General features: G+C 40.5%; 2 protein-coding genes across 2 annotated transcripts; one reads left to right on the forward strand and one right to left on the reverse strand.

Moving 5' to 3' along the window:
* Window positions 1-97: 97 nt before the first annotated feature.
* On the reverse strand, window positions 98-1567 carry PVX_114520 (hypothetical protein, conserved; the record flags this gene model as incomplete). Its single annotated transcript, XM_001616242.1, has 5 exons — window positions 98-607; window positions 786-865; window positions 967-1041; window positions 1162-1414; window positions 1561-1567. 5 exons carry the CDS (start codon window positions 1565-1567, stop codon window positions 381-383), a joined length of 642 nt encoding a protein of 213 aa, XP_001616292.1. The 3' UTR covers window positions 98-380.
* Window positions 1568-4726: 3159 nt separating this feature from the next.
* On the forward strand, window positions 4727-8295 carry PVX_114515 (ethanolaminephosphotransferase, putative). The gene is made up of 10 exons (XM_001616241.1): window positions 4727-5144; window positions 5348-5488; window positions 5621-5716; window positions 5860-5922; window positions 6044-6154; window positions 6266-6354; window positions 6743-6816; window positions 6977-7033; window positions 7212-7306; window positions 7506-8295. The coding sequence occupies exons 1-10, from the start codon at window positions 5010-5012 to the stop codon at window positions 7746-7748; spliced, it is 1104 nt and encodes a 367-aa protein (XP_001616291.1). The 5' UTR covers window positions 4727-5009; the 3' UTR covers window positions 7749-8295.
* The last annotated feature ends 9464 nt before the right edge of the window (window positions 8296-17759 follow it).

Below are 17759 nucleotides of genomic sequence, written 5' to 3' on the forward strand. Positions count from 1 at the left end.
AACTTCTCCTTCGCGGTACCATTTGAAGGTGTACTTAACTCATTTGGTGAAGCGTTTTTTTTTTTTTTTTTTTTTCCACCTTGAGCGAGTTGCTTGTCATCCCAAATGGGAAAAAATAAATAATTAACAAAATGGAATTCTCACAAATGGAGCATTTCCCCAATTGGTAGTAGTCTCTTGAAAACAACACATGCACAAAAATGTGGGTGGTGGCTCTTTTAATTATGAGATGACGGAAAAAATAAAAAGACAAATTGCGCAGAAGGGGGGACACGCACCGTTGCGGATGTGCACCTGCGTATGGGGGTGCTCACTAGGGTACTCACTTGGGCAAACACTTGCGTATTCATTTACGCACTCCCCTTCGTTGTCACTCCCGCTCATCCGCACGAGTGACCCCCCCCTCTCCCCTTCGCGGAGCGCCTCACAAGAACGGAAAAGATGAGCAGCATGCAGAAGAAGCAATACACAAACAACAGGGTCAAAAAGGAAGCTTGATACGCGGGGATACTAAACGAACTGAAAAAAATAGAGTAGTCATACAATGCGTGGAAGAGGGAAGAAGTGAAGAGGCAGCCCAGGACGCCCAGCAAATTGGCAGCACAACCTGTAAACATGCAGTTGGGAGGGAAAAAATGAAAAATAAAGACGCCATAACGCCGTTTCATTTTTACGCACATGTGATTGTAAAACGCAGGAAAGAGTTTTTTTTTTTTTTGCGGAGATGTACTCTGCACCTTGCAAAAGTGTTTGCTCTATTTCTCCTATTTTTTCATCGTCCCTACTTTTCTGTTTCACTCGCGTGGCAATATTGTAAGACGCTACTCCGGAACAGCTCATGTGGAACAGCACGCAGATCAAATTTCTACATTAAAGGAGTAAAAAAAAAAAAAATAAAATAACTGAGCAGGAATGGTAAACGTAAGAGGATACCCTACGCAAGAAGACGCAGTCGTCTCACCTTACCTTAACACAATTATGGATAAAAAGTTCTGCCTTGTCGCCTGGGCAGCGTAAAGTAAATTTTCGGTGCTCGAAAATCTGATAAATGGGGGGGAACGTTCATGAGGGGGGTATGACGTGGGCCACTTAACACACATGGTTGGCAAAGGTTGGGCAGCAGAATCAGTTGGCAATTTTTAATCAAAGTGAAGGAATAACCCGGCGGATGAGCACAAGGAGAAAAAAATATATTCCAGTGTATCATTTGCGTAAATGTATCTAAATTTATCCACCCCTGTGTCTTTCTTCTCATCCTGGTCTGCTTCATGTGCCCCTTCATTTAAGAAGCCCGTGCTGTCAACGAGGGGTAATTCTACATACTCATTTTTGTTTTTTTTCTCATTCATTTGGACGAAAATCATTGGAAGTATTTTAGACACTTCCTCCACGTACGCCACTACCAGGAAGAAGTCTGCGGGTTGGGTGTGCACACGCGCAAGTGCATATAAACGTGTGCATATTATATGTGTATATTTTTATGCTTAAGGGGTGGCCACTGCTTTTCCAGTGAGTGGAGGTAGCACAGTTGTACGCTTAAACGGGTCAGCGTCTGCGAACTTTTCATTTTTTCCTATATGCTATTCAAATTTGTGCGTTATATTTTTTTCTTCTTCTTTGCCTTACAAAAAAAAACCACCACTGAACAGACAAAAAGGAGAGTCCCTCCGACGTCTTTCACAAAACATATGTAACAAAAATGAAAAAAAAATAAAGAAAAGGAATATTCTAAGTTGCCGGCTAGAAAAACGGACAGCACAGCTCCGTATAACATCATTTCGACAGCATGCGCAATTTTTATTCTTCTTTTTATTTGTCTTCCAAACCTTCATGTGGGGTGGGGGGGAGAAATGAAAAAACGTGTACTATATTTATATGTTCACATTTTACACATGAGGATTGCCATGTAGCGTTGGGGAAATCCTAAAGTGAAAGTAATGGCGTGGGATCTTTTCTTCTTACAGGTATAGGTAAACACAACTGGGGGAAAAGGACAGAACTAAGCAGACGATTCCATTTTTTCCGATGGTGGCACAAGAAAAAACTATAAAAAATGAAAAAAAAAAATAGGAAAAAATTGATATAATAAAATAAAGAAGCAACAGTGCGCTTTAAAGTTAAAACGCGGGGAACCCCTCCCCACCCCCTCAAGGCGTGTTGTTTATCCGCTATTTTATGAGGGAAGGAGAAAAATTACCAATCAGAAATGCTATGGAGAAAAAGCAGTACACCAGACGCGTACACCCGGCAAGGGAAATCCTCTCTACATTTGTTGAGCCTTCTTCGCAGCAGTTGTTTGTCTACATTGTGCAGGGATGTTTTTCACGCAGGTAAGGAAGCGAATTAGTGAGCAGGCGAAATGGCGAAAAAACGAAAGGGCGAACGCGCGCTTAAGCAATTTGTTAGTAGGCGCTCCGTATATTCCCGCAAATGCCCATCGCTTAAATAAATTTTAAACCGCATAAAAAAGAAAAAAAAAGACGACACATAGGGGTCAATTTGTATATGTAGAATGGCTTGCTTGTTACAAGGTTTATTTATCCTTTTTTTTTTTTTTTTTTTTTTTTTCAAACACATTTGCTAACATTTAGTAATCACTCCATAATATGCACGGACTCAACGCAGAAGTACTACAAATGAACATAACTTGCAATGTGATAAATTTCGCGCGGGCGTTTCTTTTCTTCCCTTCGGAAGTTGCATATGAGCGATTTGGACACTTTTGCAAATGCTCCTTTTTACATACCAATTCCTCATAATGCATTTTAAAACAGCTTGGGCGTGTAGACCTTTATTTTGAAAAGCTTCTCACTTTTTTTGCACGGGAAAGGATAAATGAACAGAAAAAAGAGGGAATGCAAAAATGGAATAAGTTTTGCATTCCCATCATTAAAGTAGAGAGTAAAAATAGCATAATTGAATAAAAAAAAAAAAATTAAAAAATAAAGCATGGTAAAGCAGAACTGGAAAAAATATATGTCTATCTATATACACATGAACAGTGCGAGTGAAATGCGTTGTACCTAGTGAGGCCTACCTTGCAAAGCTAGCGCACTGTATATATATAAATTTTTTTTATCGCGCTCCACACAAGTTAAGGAGTTATAGTCCTGTTTGTTTTTACTACATGACATGTGCACACACACAGGAATAAGGAATCAAAGTGGGCGAAAAAATGGAAAAAAAGAAAAGAACCACGTTAATGCTCATTTCACGTACATTTTGTAAGCCCCTTCACATACAATTTGCATTTTTTTTTTCGTTCTAGTGTGTAAAAAAAAAAATAAATAAAATACACCTATGCGAAGGTTACCAAACATGATTGTTAGTTTCCTACAGTTGGGTGACAGCGCCACGAAACATTCCATCCACGCGTGGGAACAAATTTTTTTCCACAATTTTGTGATGACTTATAAGTAATTCTTTGCAACTTCAAATGTTAGGACAGCTGGATGTATAGCAGGACACACGCTGCATATTCACTTTTTTTGCAGTCTTCCAATTTTAATGGCAAAGAAAGGGGGATTAGACCCCCACAGTGGGGTTATATTAACTCTAAAGGTGAGCACCTTAGCTGATCGATAGGTGTAAAAATGGCCGGAGAGAAGGGACAGGGGAAAGGAATAAATGCCAATTTTTTTCAGCTCAACCAGGGGCGCACAATTGTATACCACAAAGTAAGCCCAAACGAACCCCTACCATACCTTCCTTGCACGAAAAGCTGCCACATGATCTATGTTCTTATTTTCCAAACACCGGGTGGGAGAAATTTCCATTTTAAGGTAAATCCTGTTCAGTTGTGCCTCTCTCCCATAAAACCCAAAAGGGTAGAAATTTGAAAAAGAAAAGAAAAGAAATGTACCTATATGTATACCCGTTCTCTCGGTGAGTGTGCCAAAAAGGGTTACTATCCCGCTTTGCAATTCGATGTGACCTTGTGACACATCGCTTTCATTCCGCCTTTTGCAGCTCCACGCGTGCGTATGGCCTGCATAGATACAGCAGCACATAAGCTGTATGACGAATTGCCCACTCTGCACATCTTGGAAAGTTCAACATGTATATATTTTTTTTAAAAAGTTCAAAAAAAAAAAAAAAAAAAAAAAAAAAAAAGCAGTAAAACATGTTAACATTCGTGGTGAAGCAAAATGTATGCTACGTGAAAAGGAGTCCCTAGAAATATTTGCCTCAATTGGGATGCCAAAAAAAAGGTGTTCTCATTAATATACGCCGCATGTTGTCAAACAGAAGAAGCGTTTTATTCCTGCTAGAGATACGATTCTCTGAAATTTGCTCTTCACTAAATTTCGTTAGCGATTTGGTAAAAGGTGCCTTTAGAGCGCATACGCGCACAAGTGCTCGCACAGCACGTGTATATTATTATGCGTATGTATATATGCATATAATATTATTGCTTCTGTATGCGTATAAAATGTACCATTATATGTAACCCAAGTTCAGAGAAGCTCTTTGCAAGCTCTTTGCAAGCTCTTTGCAAGTTCTTGCAAGTTCTGTGCCTATTTTTCTTCTTTCCTTTTCATAACTTCCGCTTTATGCGCATCGTTCAAGCTCACATTTTTGTCAAACGTTTTGCCATTTTTTTTCATGTTCACATTTTTTTACCCCTTGGTCATTTTCTTCAAACAAGTTTATTACCCTTGAAGGTAAAAAAAAAAAAATTTTAGGTGGAGCATTTTTTTAAAAATACATGACATAACATAACATAACATAACATAACATAACATAAATAGCTAAAACATTTTAATAAAATGATTAGGAAAATATTATGAGAGTAAAAATAAAACATTAGTAAAACAATCCTAATAGTTCTGCTTTCCCTTTTGAAGGGTTTCCATGTTTTAATGAAAAAATGAGAAAGTTACATGTTAGCATTTTCGAGTGACATGACTTTTTGCATATTTCATTTTCTCATTTTTCTGTACAATAATATATAAACGCTGCTTATATTTTTTTATATATTTGCTCATCTCGTTTGCGTGTTGGCCAAGATGGGGATTTTTTTGAAATTAAATAAAAGCGTTTACGCGAACTGTAAATCGTATGTGTATAAGAGTAGTGGACATTCGCTACTCGATAGCCTTTTTGACGCCTACTGGAACCTTTGCATCAAGCTGGTCCCCAAGGTAATGCAGCTCCCCAGCCCGTCCGCCTTCCAGATTCACCACCAAGTCGTTCGTTGCACATCTGTTTGTTCTTTGGTGTAGCACCGATTATGTGCTACGTGGTCGCTACGTTGTGGCTACCCCCATTCCCGTATCTTTAACCCACCGCCAATATACACCATTTCGTACATTTCATCGCTTTCCTAACCCCCCCCCTTTTTCAGTCAGTAACAGCTAATTTTTTGACACTCCTAGGGTTCCTATGCTCCACGGTGGCCTTTTTTCTCATGTACCTTTTTGACCTGTCCAACAAGAAAAATGATTACATCTACTTGTACATCGCGTTATTTTTGTTCCTGTACCAAGTAAGACTCGATCGATTTTTGCGGCGCAGCGGTTGGACTGTTTTTGCGGCGCAGCAGTTGGACCATTTTTACTGCACAACGGTGGGCCCATACGTTGCTCAATGTGACCCCCCTCTTTCCTTCCCCCTGTAGACCTTCGATGCGCTCGACGGAAAACAAGCCAGAAGAACAAACACGAGTTCCCCGCTGGGGCAGCTGTTTGACCACGGATGTGACTCCATAACATCGGTATGCTCCCCCCTTTAGTGATCGGACGGCACAGTTGTGTATTATCACCTAGACTGTCTTGTTACCTACTAATTTTATTACCTTCTTATCGCTTATTTCTTTTCCCCTCACCGCTCATCTTCATCTCCTTTTTCCCCCGTCAGTCATTGTTCATTTTTATTGCGGGAAAAGGGGCGAACATTCCAAAGGGATTACTTTTCTTTTTCGTAATTATTAATTTGGATTAACACACATAGGAATATATAAAATAAAAATAAAAATAAAACGCAAGTCGAAGCACAAATACATGCCTACCTTTCTGTTTCCCCCAATTCCTCTCATTTGCAGATATTGTCTGGAGTCCAATTGCAAACATTCATGTTTTCTTGGATAGAGCATTATGCGAAAGTGTACAACACGTCCATGGGCTCCATGGGAATCACAGAATCGCATGTCATGGTAAAAGGGGGAAAAAATAACAGAGAAATGGGAGAGGCGTTTTATCACCACTAGTCCCTTTTGCATATTCACTTACATTGCTTTATTACCCATTTTGCTTCCTTTTTGAAGGTCATGTCGATGTGCATTCTTCGAGGATTAAAAGGAGCGGCATTATATGAGAAGACAACACTAAAGGATCTATTACCGGGGAGCCTTAGGTTTGGACATACAAAATGGGGGGAAAAAGAAAGGAAAAATCCATACCTGCTTAATCAAAAAGTTGCTTAAATTGCTTTAAACACATTTTATATGTACCGCTTTTCCCCTTTTTTCTTCGTTTTTTTCCTATTCAGCACGCTTTTGGGGAAAGTTGCCTTAAGCATAAAACTCATCCACATTATTTTAATCCCGGTGATCTTTTTGTAAGGACAAAATGAGGAAAATGTGCCCCGTTTTATTAGCGAACAGTTGTGAATATAAGAACGAGTGCCCTCGCATGTTTCCCCAAAATGAGCGTCCGCCGAGAGGAACCCCCTGTGGGTTGTGTGGCAATTTGTCGCGAGTTCGCTAACTTACAAATGGCTTACATTTTTTTTTCCCTCCCAGCCTTATACTCACCATCTCGAGAAGCACCTACATGGGATTGCAGACGGCTAAGAAAAAGAGAAAAGAAGCCGCAAGTGAGTCCCAATCAGCGAAGCGCACATATTATCACATTACACATGAATGAGTTACATATGAGTCACACATAAATGCGTTGTAACGGAGCCCACCATTTTGTTTTAAAAATTTTGAAATTCCCCCCCCCCCCCCCCTCATTGTTTCCCTTTTTTTTTCCAGTACAATTGGTGATCTTCTACTTGTTTATGTTGATACAGTACTACTTTTACCACTCAAGTAAGAAGCGAATGAAACGAATGAAAGGGGAAAGAGCAATGGGAAAAAAGTGGAGCAAACGGCCACGTTTCCATCGCGAAAATTAACAGACTTTTAAATTTAGCTTTTAAGAATTTGCACCATTTTGTTGCACAGAACTGATACACGCGCGTGTTTCTTTCCTTTTTTTTTTTTTCAGCTTTAACGGTCAAAAATGAACTCCTCTGCTACACAGTGATATCACTCTACTCGTCCTTCTACACCCTGCACATGAATATGTCCACCGTGTTAAAGGTAATTTTATTTTACGGACAGGGAGAGTGTGTACATGTGCGTGTGTGCAGCATTTGAAGCCATTTCTTTCAACATGGTGCTTAAGAAAAACGCAGCTGTGTAAATAAGCGAGTATATATGCCAAGATTACCTTCCGCGGTTAACCCCCCTTCACCGTTTGATATATATTTTTTTTTTTTTTTTTTCCTCCATCTTGCAGACCAAAATGGACTCCTTCCCAATCCCCATCATCTTCTACTACGTTTGCATCGCTTTGCTATTTATCAAGCGCAAAGTGAACCATAACATTTTTAAAATGGCCGTTTTTAACGAAACGTACATATTATACTACATGTTGGTGTTTGGCTTCGTTTACTTGTTTGATTATGCGTACACCATAATAGGAAACATTTGCAAAGAGCTCAACATCACCTTCTTGTTCAACAAGAAGAAAAAAAAATGAGCATCGATAAGCAGCGGTAAGCGGCAATGAGCGGCAATGAGCAGCAATACGCAGCAGTGAGCATGAACGAGCTGTGCCGATTTTACACCTGGATGACCCAACCTTATGTGCGCTCTCTGCTAACCCTTTCCTTTTTGGCTTTTTCAACCCTTATCACAAGTGCGTGTGTGTGCGTGCGTGCACATATATGCATATACATATACATATAAATTTTTAATTTACCCCATTTTAAATCTGAGCCTTTTTTTATTTTTTTTATTTTACGTGTTTTTTGAAATTGGCACAAAAGGGAATAGTTACATTTAGCAATATGCCTAGTACAGTGTTTTATACATGCACATGTACCTATGTCGCATGTGCGTGTGCATATGCGGGTGGATCTTGGCGAAATAAATGAAAGGGATTGCTAAAAAAGACGCTTCATTTCTGCACTTGGTGCATTTTATTTGTTGCCTCATGAATAGTTTTTATATATATATGTACATATGTGCGTTGTGCTGTCCAAACCATGTCATGTCATGTGTCTATGTATGTATGTTTGCGTATGTGTGTGCACAAACGTATGCATATATATGTATATATCAAAATTTTACTTCACTTTTAACTCACCTTTGAAATAAGAGGATCATGTCGTGAATCAGTTATTCTCATGTTTATCAAAACGTGGCAAAAGGGCGTTTCATATTGAGCGTAATCACGGCGATGATGATTCTTCGCAAATTGTTAGCTCTACTGGGGGAAGCGGTGGAGCTGTGGTATGCGCCGTCGTCCCGATAAACAGCGCATTTTCCAGCCCCTCATTTTCGCCACACTGCAGCGTGCGACGTATTTGTGCCGCTTGTACCATAAACAGGTTGAACAAGTGAAGCGCCCATTTTGTGAAAAAATTCGGGTCCGTCTTTCCCTACATGTGGGTGTTAATTCGTTATGCACATGGGTAGGTGCATATTCCTTTGCTTCGGTTTGCTTTATTTTTTATTTTTATCGTCTAAATTATTAGCAAGATGGGAAAAAAAAAAAAAAAAACGTATGGCACATGGCATAAAAAACACAGTGCGCGATACGCAACACATAGGAGCTTTTCACAGGAGAGTCACATTGCGCTATAACAATGAACAATCTAGACAGTGCTATAACTTGACTGCAATGTTGGTGGGGGGAAAAAAAATTGGGGGAAATGAAAGCCAAACGTGGGTAGACTCTCCTGGGTGGCTACACTTTCTCATGAGAGTGGCAATTCAAATGATAAAAAAGAGGTACTCAACAGTGCCTGCAGTGGAATGCAATTAAACGTAAGTAACGTTACGCGCGCGCAGACGTGCGTGCATCAATGCAGAGTAAATGAAAATGCGTCACCGCTTTATAATTTAATTAAAAAGGAGGGCTCGAAAAAAAAAATAAAATAATAAAATAACAATAAAATGAGAAAATAAAACATGGGGGAAAAATACACAAGACAGTTCAAATGGTGTAAAAAAAAAAAAAAAAAAAAAGGGGTGTGTATTAGCAAATTTAACTTGGCCATTCGGGGTTCGTTCCATTTAGCGAACCTCCCTTGTTCTCAATAGTTGTGCCGTTACGACTGTCGCTGTTTTTGTTAAAGCAACTCTTATCGTCAACGTTATTTAAGAGGAGTTTATCCGTTTTGGTGCTCCCGGCGCCGTTGGTGTTGGTTTTGCAGCCGTTCAAATTGTTTCCACGATCGTCCCTACCGTCATTATCATTTCTGTTGTCCCTACCATCTCTGACATCCCTACCATCCCTGTCGTCACCGTTAATGTCATTGAAACTGAAGGCAAAGTCGGTTAGATGGGGATCCAAGAGGACCTTAATTTTGCTATACAAGTCTGCAGCCGAAGGCCTGTCCGCCGGGTTGGGCTTGGACATTTGCAGCATCAAAATGTACCATGGATTTAAATGAATTTTCACATAATCCGGAACGGCATAGTAATTCCTAAAGTCATTTAATCGTTTGTATCTTTCCATTATTGTATTAAATCTTGGGCAAAGCAACTCGAGTAATATTAACGCAGCGCTGTATATGTCTGCCTTTTCATCACATAGGGCACCTCCCTCCGGGGCGGTATACCCCGGCGTGCCTATAATTTGTCCTTTCAATGAAATTTGGCTAGTTATCGTATTATGGTTAACATCTGTGTACATGTTATCCTTAAAGGTGTCTATGTTGTTTAAATCTTTTTCCCTTTTTTTTTCTTCAATAAATCGCACTAATCCAAGGTCCCCAATTTTTAACGTGTAGGTATCTGGATCGACGAAAATATTTTCTGGTTTTAAGTCTCTGTGGATAAAGCAAGTAGAATGGATGTCCTTCAGGCCTTTAATTAGCTGCTTAAACAAATCAAATTCTAGCGGGTGGTTCATATTTTTGTCTCGGTAGGTAAAATGCAAAGGCTTATCACTTCTGGTCGATCTATCTAGCCACTTGCGCAGTGTGTAGCCTTTGCAGAGCTCCATTTGGAGTAGCAGAACGATGGAAAATTCTGGCGCCACAATTTTTTTCTTAGAACTTTTTACCTTGTCGGCATTTTCTTTATTCGCTAATTCTTCATTTTTTCCTTCTTCATTTTTTTCCTCTTCTTCCTTTTCTGCCTTTTTTATTTTTTCCTTATTTTTATTATTAACGTTTTCTTTCTTCTGGGTGTGCTGGAGTGGTTCGTTCCTAGCAAGGGGTTCCCCTTCCTTGCAATTTTTGCCCTTCTTCATACCGCTTTCCCCTTCAGTATGTTCTTTCTTCGAGCTCGTTATCAACATGCTCTCTATTTTGGGGCTCTTGGTTCGATGCGCTTCTTCTCGTGCCTGTGCATCTTTATCCGATGCGTCACTACCGCTGCCGCTTTGCTGGGTGCTCTCCACCCTTTGCGGTAGTTCCTGCTGCTCACATTTTGCTTTCTCTACTTCGTTCCCCTGAGCGCTTGGAGGTACAACACCCACTTGACGCTTACCAGACGGTGCATCCTTACGGTTCAGCGGGTCCTTCGTGCGAGCGCTATGCTGAGATGTCTTTCCATCGGGGGCTGCCTCCTCCATGTGCACACTCGGTTCGTCATTGTCAGCGAAAACTACCAAGTCTCTATCTTCCTCACTTAGGTAGCCACAGCCAAACGGATCGTACTCTTGAAAACTTGAGTTGAAGGAGGCAGGGTTGAATTTGTCCTGCGCATTGGGGTGCCTCTCATTTCGCCCCTTCCGATCCTCATTTTGTTTTTCTGTGTATATAATTTTTTTCTTCTTTTTCTTTTTCTTCTTCTTATTCTTAGCATTGGCATTGGTGTAGACATTATCAGAAAAGTTCTTGTCGCTTAGATATCTTTTTCTATTTCTGTTTTCATTTCTTTTGGAATTCAGTCCATCATTGTCACTGTAAAATGTTAAGCTGCGTTCATTCTTCTTCTTAATAACCTTTTTAAAATTTTTTAAATCGCTTTTTTTCTTTTCCCAAGATGATAACATTTCATAGCTAAGAAGACAATCGCTTTTTTTATTTTTGCTGTACATTTTTTTAAAAGAATCTTTGTTTTTCTTGACTAAGTTTTGTATTTCCTTGGGCATCACATGCATGGGAAGAAACTGGGGCTCTTCACACCACCAGGTGTAGTAGCGGACAACATGCTTACTATAAATATCTCTATTAGCTGCAATTTCGCGAAAGTACCTTCTGGAGCTCACGTTATCCAAAGAACTCACTTTTAAGTAAATAAATTTTACAGCATATGTTGGAGACCCTGGTTCGAGACGATGCGACACTTTGTACACGGAGCCAAATCCTCCCTGACCAATGAGGGAAATATTTTCGAAGGTTCTCATGAATCTTCCATTTTCTAAAAAATCCGCCAGCGGAGCATCATACGGAATGTGTGATCTCTGAATTATAGATAAATTTCTTGCACTGGAGCTTTTATTATTTAATATTTCATTATTATTTGCAAGGTTGTCCAATTTGCTCTTCATCGGGGTGCCCTGCTTATACGTGTTTATAGGATAGCCACTGCCATTATCTGCATGCTTGGCGTATTTGCTTTTATTTTTTTTCTCCTCAGCTGCTTTATTCTCTTCATTGAGGTGTTTCCTCCCTGCGAGTTTTTTACCTGAACTGTTCATACGTTCTCCTTGGCTATTTTCCTCCTTGTTGGAATGGTCCGAATGTGTGAGGTACTTCCTACTGCTGTTACTGTAGGTATGCTCGTCCGTTTTGGAACCCACTACAGCCGTTTTGTTCATTTTGAGAAGATGATCTACTAGGGAATTTTTTTTCATAAATTTTTTATTAAAGTTGGTAAGGAAATTTATAAAATCACTTTTATCGAAATCTTTTTCGTTTATATGTTTTTCCTTCAAGTGGTTATGTTTTTTGTCTTTCTCATTATCGGTGTAGTTCTTCTTGTGATACTTGTTCCCCAACTTGTAGCTGCTCCTAATCCTTTTTTTTACAACGAAGGACTGCTTATCAGTAACGTCTTGCGAAGCAGCTCTCCTTCTATACATATAAAACATATTCGTTCCGATGACATCTGATTTAATAGTTTCTCCTGATTTTGTTCTGCTCAGATTCATGACGGACATATTGGGCAAGCTATATTTTGAAGATCCACCCCAGTAGCTCTGCGAATGGATGTTATATTTCCCTTCATTAATATCGTAAAATTTGCTATCACTATCTGAGTCTCTGGCATGTTTCGCTAGAATGTCAATTAGGGTTGGCTGATGCTCTAGTTCTTTCAGCTTACTCGCCATTTCCCATTTCATGTTTAATTCGATTTGGGTTAAATCGTCGTAGTTGTTTTTGCTTAGGGCATTTTTCAGCCTTGCGCGCTCGTCATGCAGCAGGCGGTACCTTAACTTTAGCAGACCATGGTCCCGGGCATAGTCATCATAATCCTTCAGCTTCTTCTTTTTCATAATTACCTTACTGCTGCTACTACTAGTGTTATTGTTTTTTTTTTTCCTAAACATTCTGTAGATAAACACAAAGGGAACTACAAATATGAGCATAACGGCATAGAACATGTTCCAGTACCACCCCTTCTTATACTTCAACGTTGACACTTCTTTCAGCTCCTGGTTTCGTGAATAGGCAAAGTTTTTTTTTCTCCTTTTTACCAGAAAGTTTGCACTGTCTGATAGCATGTGGTCTACATCATCATTTGTGAGGTTAAAATCTCGGTGGTTAAAAGCGAATGCGTTCTGTATGACTCTGTACAGGTTGGACAGTAACAAGCAGTCGTCCTGACTGACGTAGTTGTTAAATATATTGTCCCATATGTTCAGCATGGAGCAGTAGTCGAAGCATATTTCGTTTTCTTCAAAATACATGTCGATGAATTTGTTTATGTATTCGCAGATGTGGATGGGTCTCCCCCCCCCTGCGCGACCAGCCCCATGGCTTCCACCGAGGCTGCCGCTAAAGGAGCCGCCAAAAATGCTGCTGCGACCGGCGCTGTGACTGACGCTGTGACTGGCGCTATGACCGGCGCTATGGCCACCGCTAAATCCGCTAACACCAGCGCTGTAATGCGGGTGGCTCAAGTGCCTCCTACCATCCACGCCGGGCAAATAAAACAAAAACTGCTCCTTCGTCTTCTGGTACTCGCGTATCAGCCCCTTCATCTTGTATATATAATTTACAGGTATCCTTTTATTCCTATCGTACACAAAAATTATGTTGGAGAGAAGGTAGCGTATGTCCTTCTCGATGGAAGTTATGCTCACCGATATGTTATTCAATCTGTGCAGTAATTTCTTCCCATAATTTATATTTTCATCAAAATTGCAAAAGGGTTTCTCATCATTGTGCTTTGCAAAATCGTTAGGCGAAAAGGGTAGAAAGAGCGTGTTTTCCTTCTTAAAATTTAAGGCATTGTAGCTGAAGCCCTTTACATTATCATAACCCGGGAACATTTTGCTATTCTGCTTCATTATCACGTCTAGGGTGAAGATGTTCGATGCACGCTTATACCTGAGCGCGAAAACGGAGGACACCGCCTCGGAGAAAATAAAAATTTTCGACTTCACATTTGAGCCCTCTTGGTTCATTCGCTTCCGCACTCCGCTTCGGCGATCGACTGGTTCGTGGGGCCTCTCCTCGACCGTCTCATTGGCCATCTCATTGGTCATCTCATTGGCCATCTCGTCAATCGGCACGGCGCGCTCCACCCCCTTGTCGCCACTCCTCTGCAGGAAGCCCACGCCCTCCTCGGGCTCACTATGTACGTTCTTCGCAAGGCTGTACGCTTTGCTCAGTTTGTCCATTTCCAGCGGCCGCAGTATCAGCTTGTTCCCCACAATTTCGATAAGCGAATTGATGAACGTCGAATCTTGCTTGTTACTGTCCGTTATGAAAATAGATCCGACGTCGACCCAAGTGGTTATCCATTTTTGTTTCAACGATTTTTCATCCACAGCTTTTATAATCCACTTAACTATGCTTATTTGCAGTTGTCTCTTCTCCGTTTTTCTTCTTCGTCTTCTTTTTTTTTTTTTTTTTTTTTTTTTTCTTCTCCTCATTTTCATTTTTGCAATATCTAGGAGGTTACTACTATGCGGGTATCTAGTTAGCGATCTGGTTCTGTTCAAACTCATGAGGAGTTTCTTAATAAGAACCTTTTTCCTTTCCCGTAGATTATTTCGCACAACCTTCAAGGTGTATTTCGCCTTTTCGCCCATTTTTTTCTCATCATACTTGTCAACAATGCTGTACTTACTTTTCGATGTGTATCTGTAAAACTCGTTTTCCTCGAAGTATTCATTTAGTGCATCGGCCGAGTGCAGCAGCGCGCTGCTTTCTTCATGGCCCCCAAATGGCTTCGCGATTTGGCCCCCATGGCCAACGTTGATGATGCTATTGTTATGGCGCTCCGCTCCTGCTACTGCTTCGGCGTAGTCATGGTTATCATGGTCATCATCGTGGTCATCATCATGGTCGTCATCATCATGCTCATCATCATCACGCTCATCATCATCGTGTTCGTCATCCGCGTGAGCCTCCCCTGGCTCGCCTCTCCCATTGGCGGGCCCGTCCACATCGGCCCACTCCGCCGCATGCTCATTTTGCAGAAGCAATTCGCCCTGCCTTCTGGTGGAATTACTCTTTACAAACTCCCTGTTCCTGTTGGGTAGCGTTTTCTTCTCCTTTTTCACGAGCAAATCTTCCAAACTTTCGTCGTATTTTTTTATAACCTCCCCCGTGTCATAATCCAAATTAACAATGCTGGAGTGTCTGGAACCCATAAAAACGATATTTGGAAAAAGCGGCGATTTGAAGGGCGAATTGTTGACGACGTCTTTGATGTTAATATTTAGTGGCATGGCTTCATTATTCTCATTAATGTAAAATAAATCTCCGTTATAATTCGAAAGCAATCTTTTTGTTACATTTTTATTTCTCTTCAATTTCTCATCATTGTAATTTTTTTTCCTCCCACTGGGTTTGGCGCCATCTTGCATGACTTTCCCGTCCTCTTTAAATTCGTCATTTTTGGAAAGACTTATTTTGCTCATATCGAAAAAATTGTTATAATGTAGCTTCTTCATTGCCCTCCGTTTTAAATTATCATTTGTGTGGTGTCTATTTTTTGCTAGGATATCCTTAAAGGGGAGATCATACCTCGCCTCATTCCTAATCGACTTGTATGCACTCCTCCCCTTCTTTTCCTCATCAAAGTTTATGTAGTCCTGAATGTTTTTCACTACCTTATGTTTCCAGTAGTACGTCCCATCAGTGGCAACTTTGTATAAAAATCCCGACGTGTCAAGGACTATCAAGTCATAGATAAATATCGTCTCATCATATTTGTACTGCCCATAAAAATATTTATCTCTTTCATATTTTGTAAGGTTAATTTGGTTGCTGCTTATGTGTCCCTTCTGTTCATACGGGAATAGGATATTTTTATTTTCCATATGGTTACTCCCAGGGAAAATATTCATACGGCTGTTTAACTGCTCATCTTTTACAACTACTATATCATTTTCCTTCGGCATCGTTTCTATGGTAGTGGGTCGGTGCCTCTGTTGATTGGTAAACAGGGCGGTAACCTCTTCGTCCTTTTTACACATAATAAATTTCGCCTTCTTTTTCCCCCCCACAGATGGGTGCTTCTCTTTGGCTGTACCCAAATGGTATGGTTCACGTTTAGTGGGATGATCGCTCGGGGGGTCCACATGACCGTTTTTACTTACAATTATATTTTCGTACGCATTCCCCATTTCGTTATTAAGGATGCCCCCTTTAAATGACTCACTGTCAACTTCTTCCCTCAGCAGCCTTTTCAAAATGGTCCTGCTTTTACCTGGGGGAGAAACGCCATACGCGGGGGGGCGGCAAAGCCAGCCATCCGCGTATTCACCTTTGAACTCCTCCCAGTTTCTCATTTTATCACCCCATTTGGGGATCTTACAGTTGGCACTTTTCAAGCGGATCGGACGCCCGCGAATATTGCTGACGGAATGAGGGTACCTCTCGTCTTCACATAAATTGGGGTCATATGAGTTGCTACTCCCATACGTGCTCCCCCTGCGACAACATTCGCAGCCGTTACCACCGCTGCAGTAGCTGTCTGGAGCCGGCTCGCAAACAGATTTGAACACATCGGCATGCTGGTCATCCTCATGCTGATCATCCTCATGCTGGTCATCCTCATGCTGGTCATCCTCATGCTCGTCATCCTCATGCTCGTCATCGGCATGCTCGTCATCGGCATGCTCGTCATCGTTACGCTCATCATCGTCGTACAGGGTGGTACTCCTTCCATTGGGGGCCGTAGGAGTGCATAATAGCTCCTCCTCCCCGGGCGAAGGACTCCTGGTATGCAGACGAATGGTCCCATTCGCTCTTCCCTTCTGATGCACATGGCGAATCCGCTCAATTTTATTTTTCATACTTCTATAATTGTCCATGTTTGTCAAGCGCTCTATGCTTACCATTTTCTCGAAAATATTTTTTATGTTAGTCAAAATCGTTTCATTTATTTTCTTTTTAAGCATGTTTTTTTCGGCAATTTTTTTGCTAAATTTGTTGCTCCTTCTGCCTTCAAGGGGCGAACACTGACCTTTCCTCACCTTCTTCATGTTGACGTGGCAACGGGTATGCGGGCCGTGGAGGCCATGCGGATAATACAGACCGTTGCGAACGCCCCCATTTCCATGACTGCAACTCTCCCCTGGTACCATTTCCACGTGATCATATCTCTCATCATCATCATTATCATCATTATCATCATCGTTAAGTTGACTTTTTTTTTTCAAATAATTGTAATAACTCATTCTGATGCATATAGTGTCATATTTCTCATCATGCACATGTGTTTTAATAAATCTTTGTATCTTATCTAGGTGTATAACCCCTTAGTAAGACATTAACAACAGTGTGACGATGTTTGTTCCTTAATGTGACATTCTTTTCTTACGGGCAAAAGAGGCATATATTTTTTGGAAAAAAAAAATAAATAAATTACGCAGTAAAAATGGCGAAAAAAAAAAAAATTCCAACTCATTCAAAATTTGTACAATTTTTGTGCAAAATTAAATCAAAATTTACTCAATTTATACAAAGTATTTAAAAAAAAAGTTTCCACAGACATTCAAAAAAAAATATAAAAAAAATTGAGTCATTGAGTGAGTGAGTGAGTGATTGACTGACTGACTGACTGAGCGAGCCTTTCTTAGTGTATCTTCCTTCTTTGCGTCCTTCTCCTTCTTTTACCTTTTTTTGCGCATTCAAAAGGGGACTCCCTTTTTGCTTATGACTTACTATTTTTAACGCGCTGCTTGGGAGGTAACCATATGCTCATTCCACAGGACGTGTACGGCCTGTAGTACTTCTAAACATTTCTCAGTTGGTCAACCAAATGACATATATGTGTACCAATTTATTTCTGTGGAGATATTGGTGCCTTTTTTTTCCCCCTACATATATGTTACACACATTCATGTGATGCTCCCCAAGTCAGCTGTGTCTGAGAAGGTTTTATTACGCCTTACATGAACAGTTTATTC

This window comes from Plasmodium vivax, chromosome 11 (genome assembly GCF_000002415.2).
Source record: "Plasmodium vivax chromosome 11, whole genome shotgun sequence".
NCBI classification, from domain to species: domain Eukaryota; phylum Apicomplexa; class Aconoidasida; order Haemosporida; family Plasmodiidae; genus Plasmodium; species Plasmodium vivax.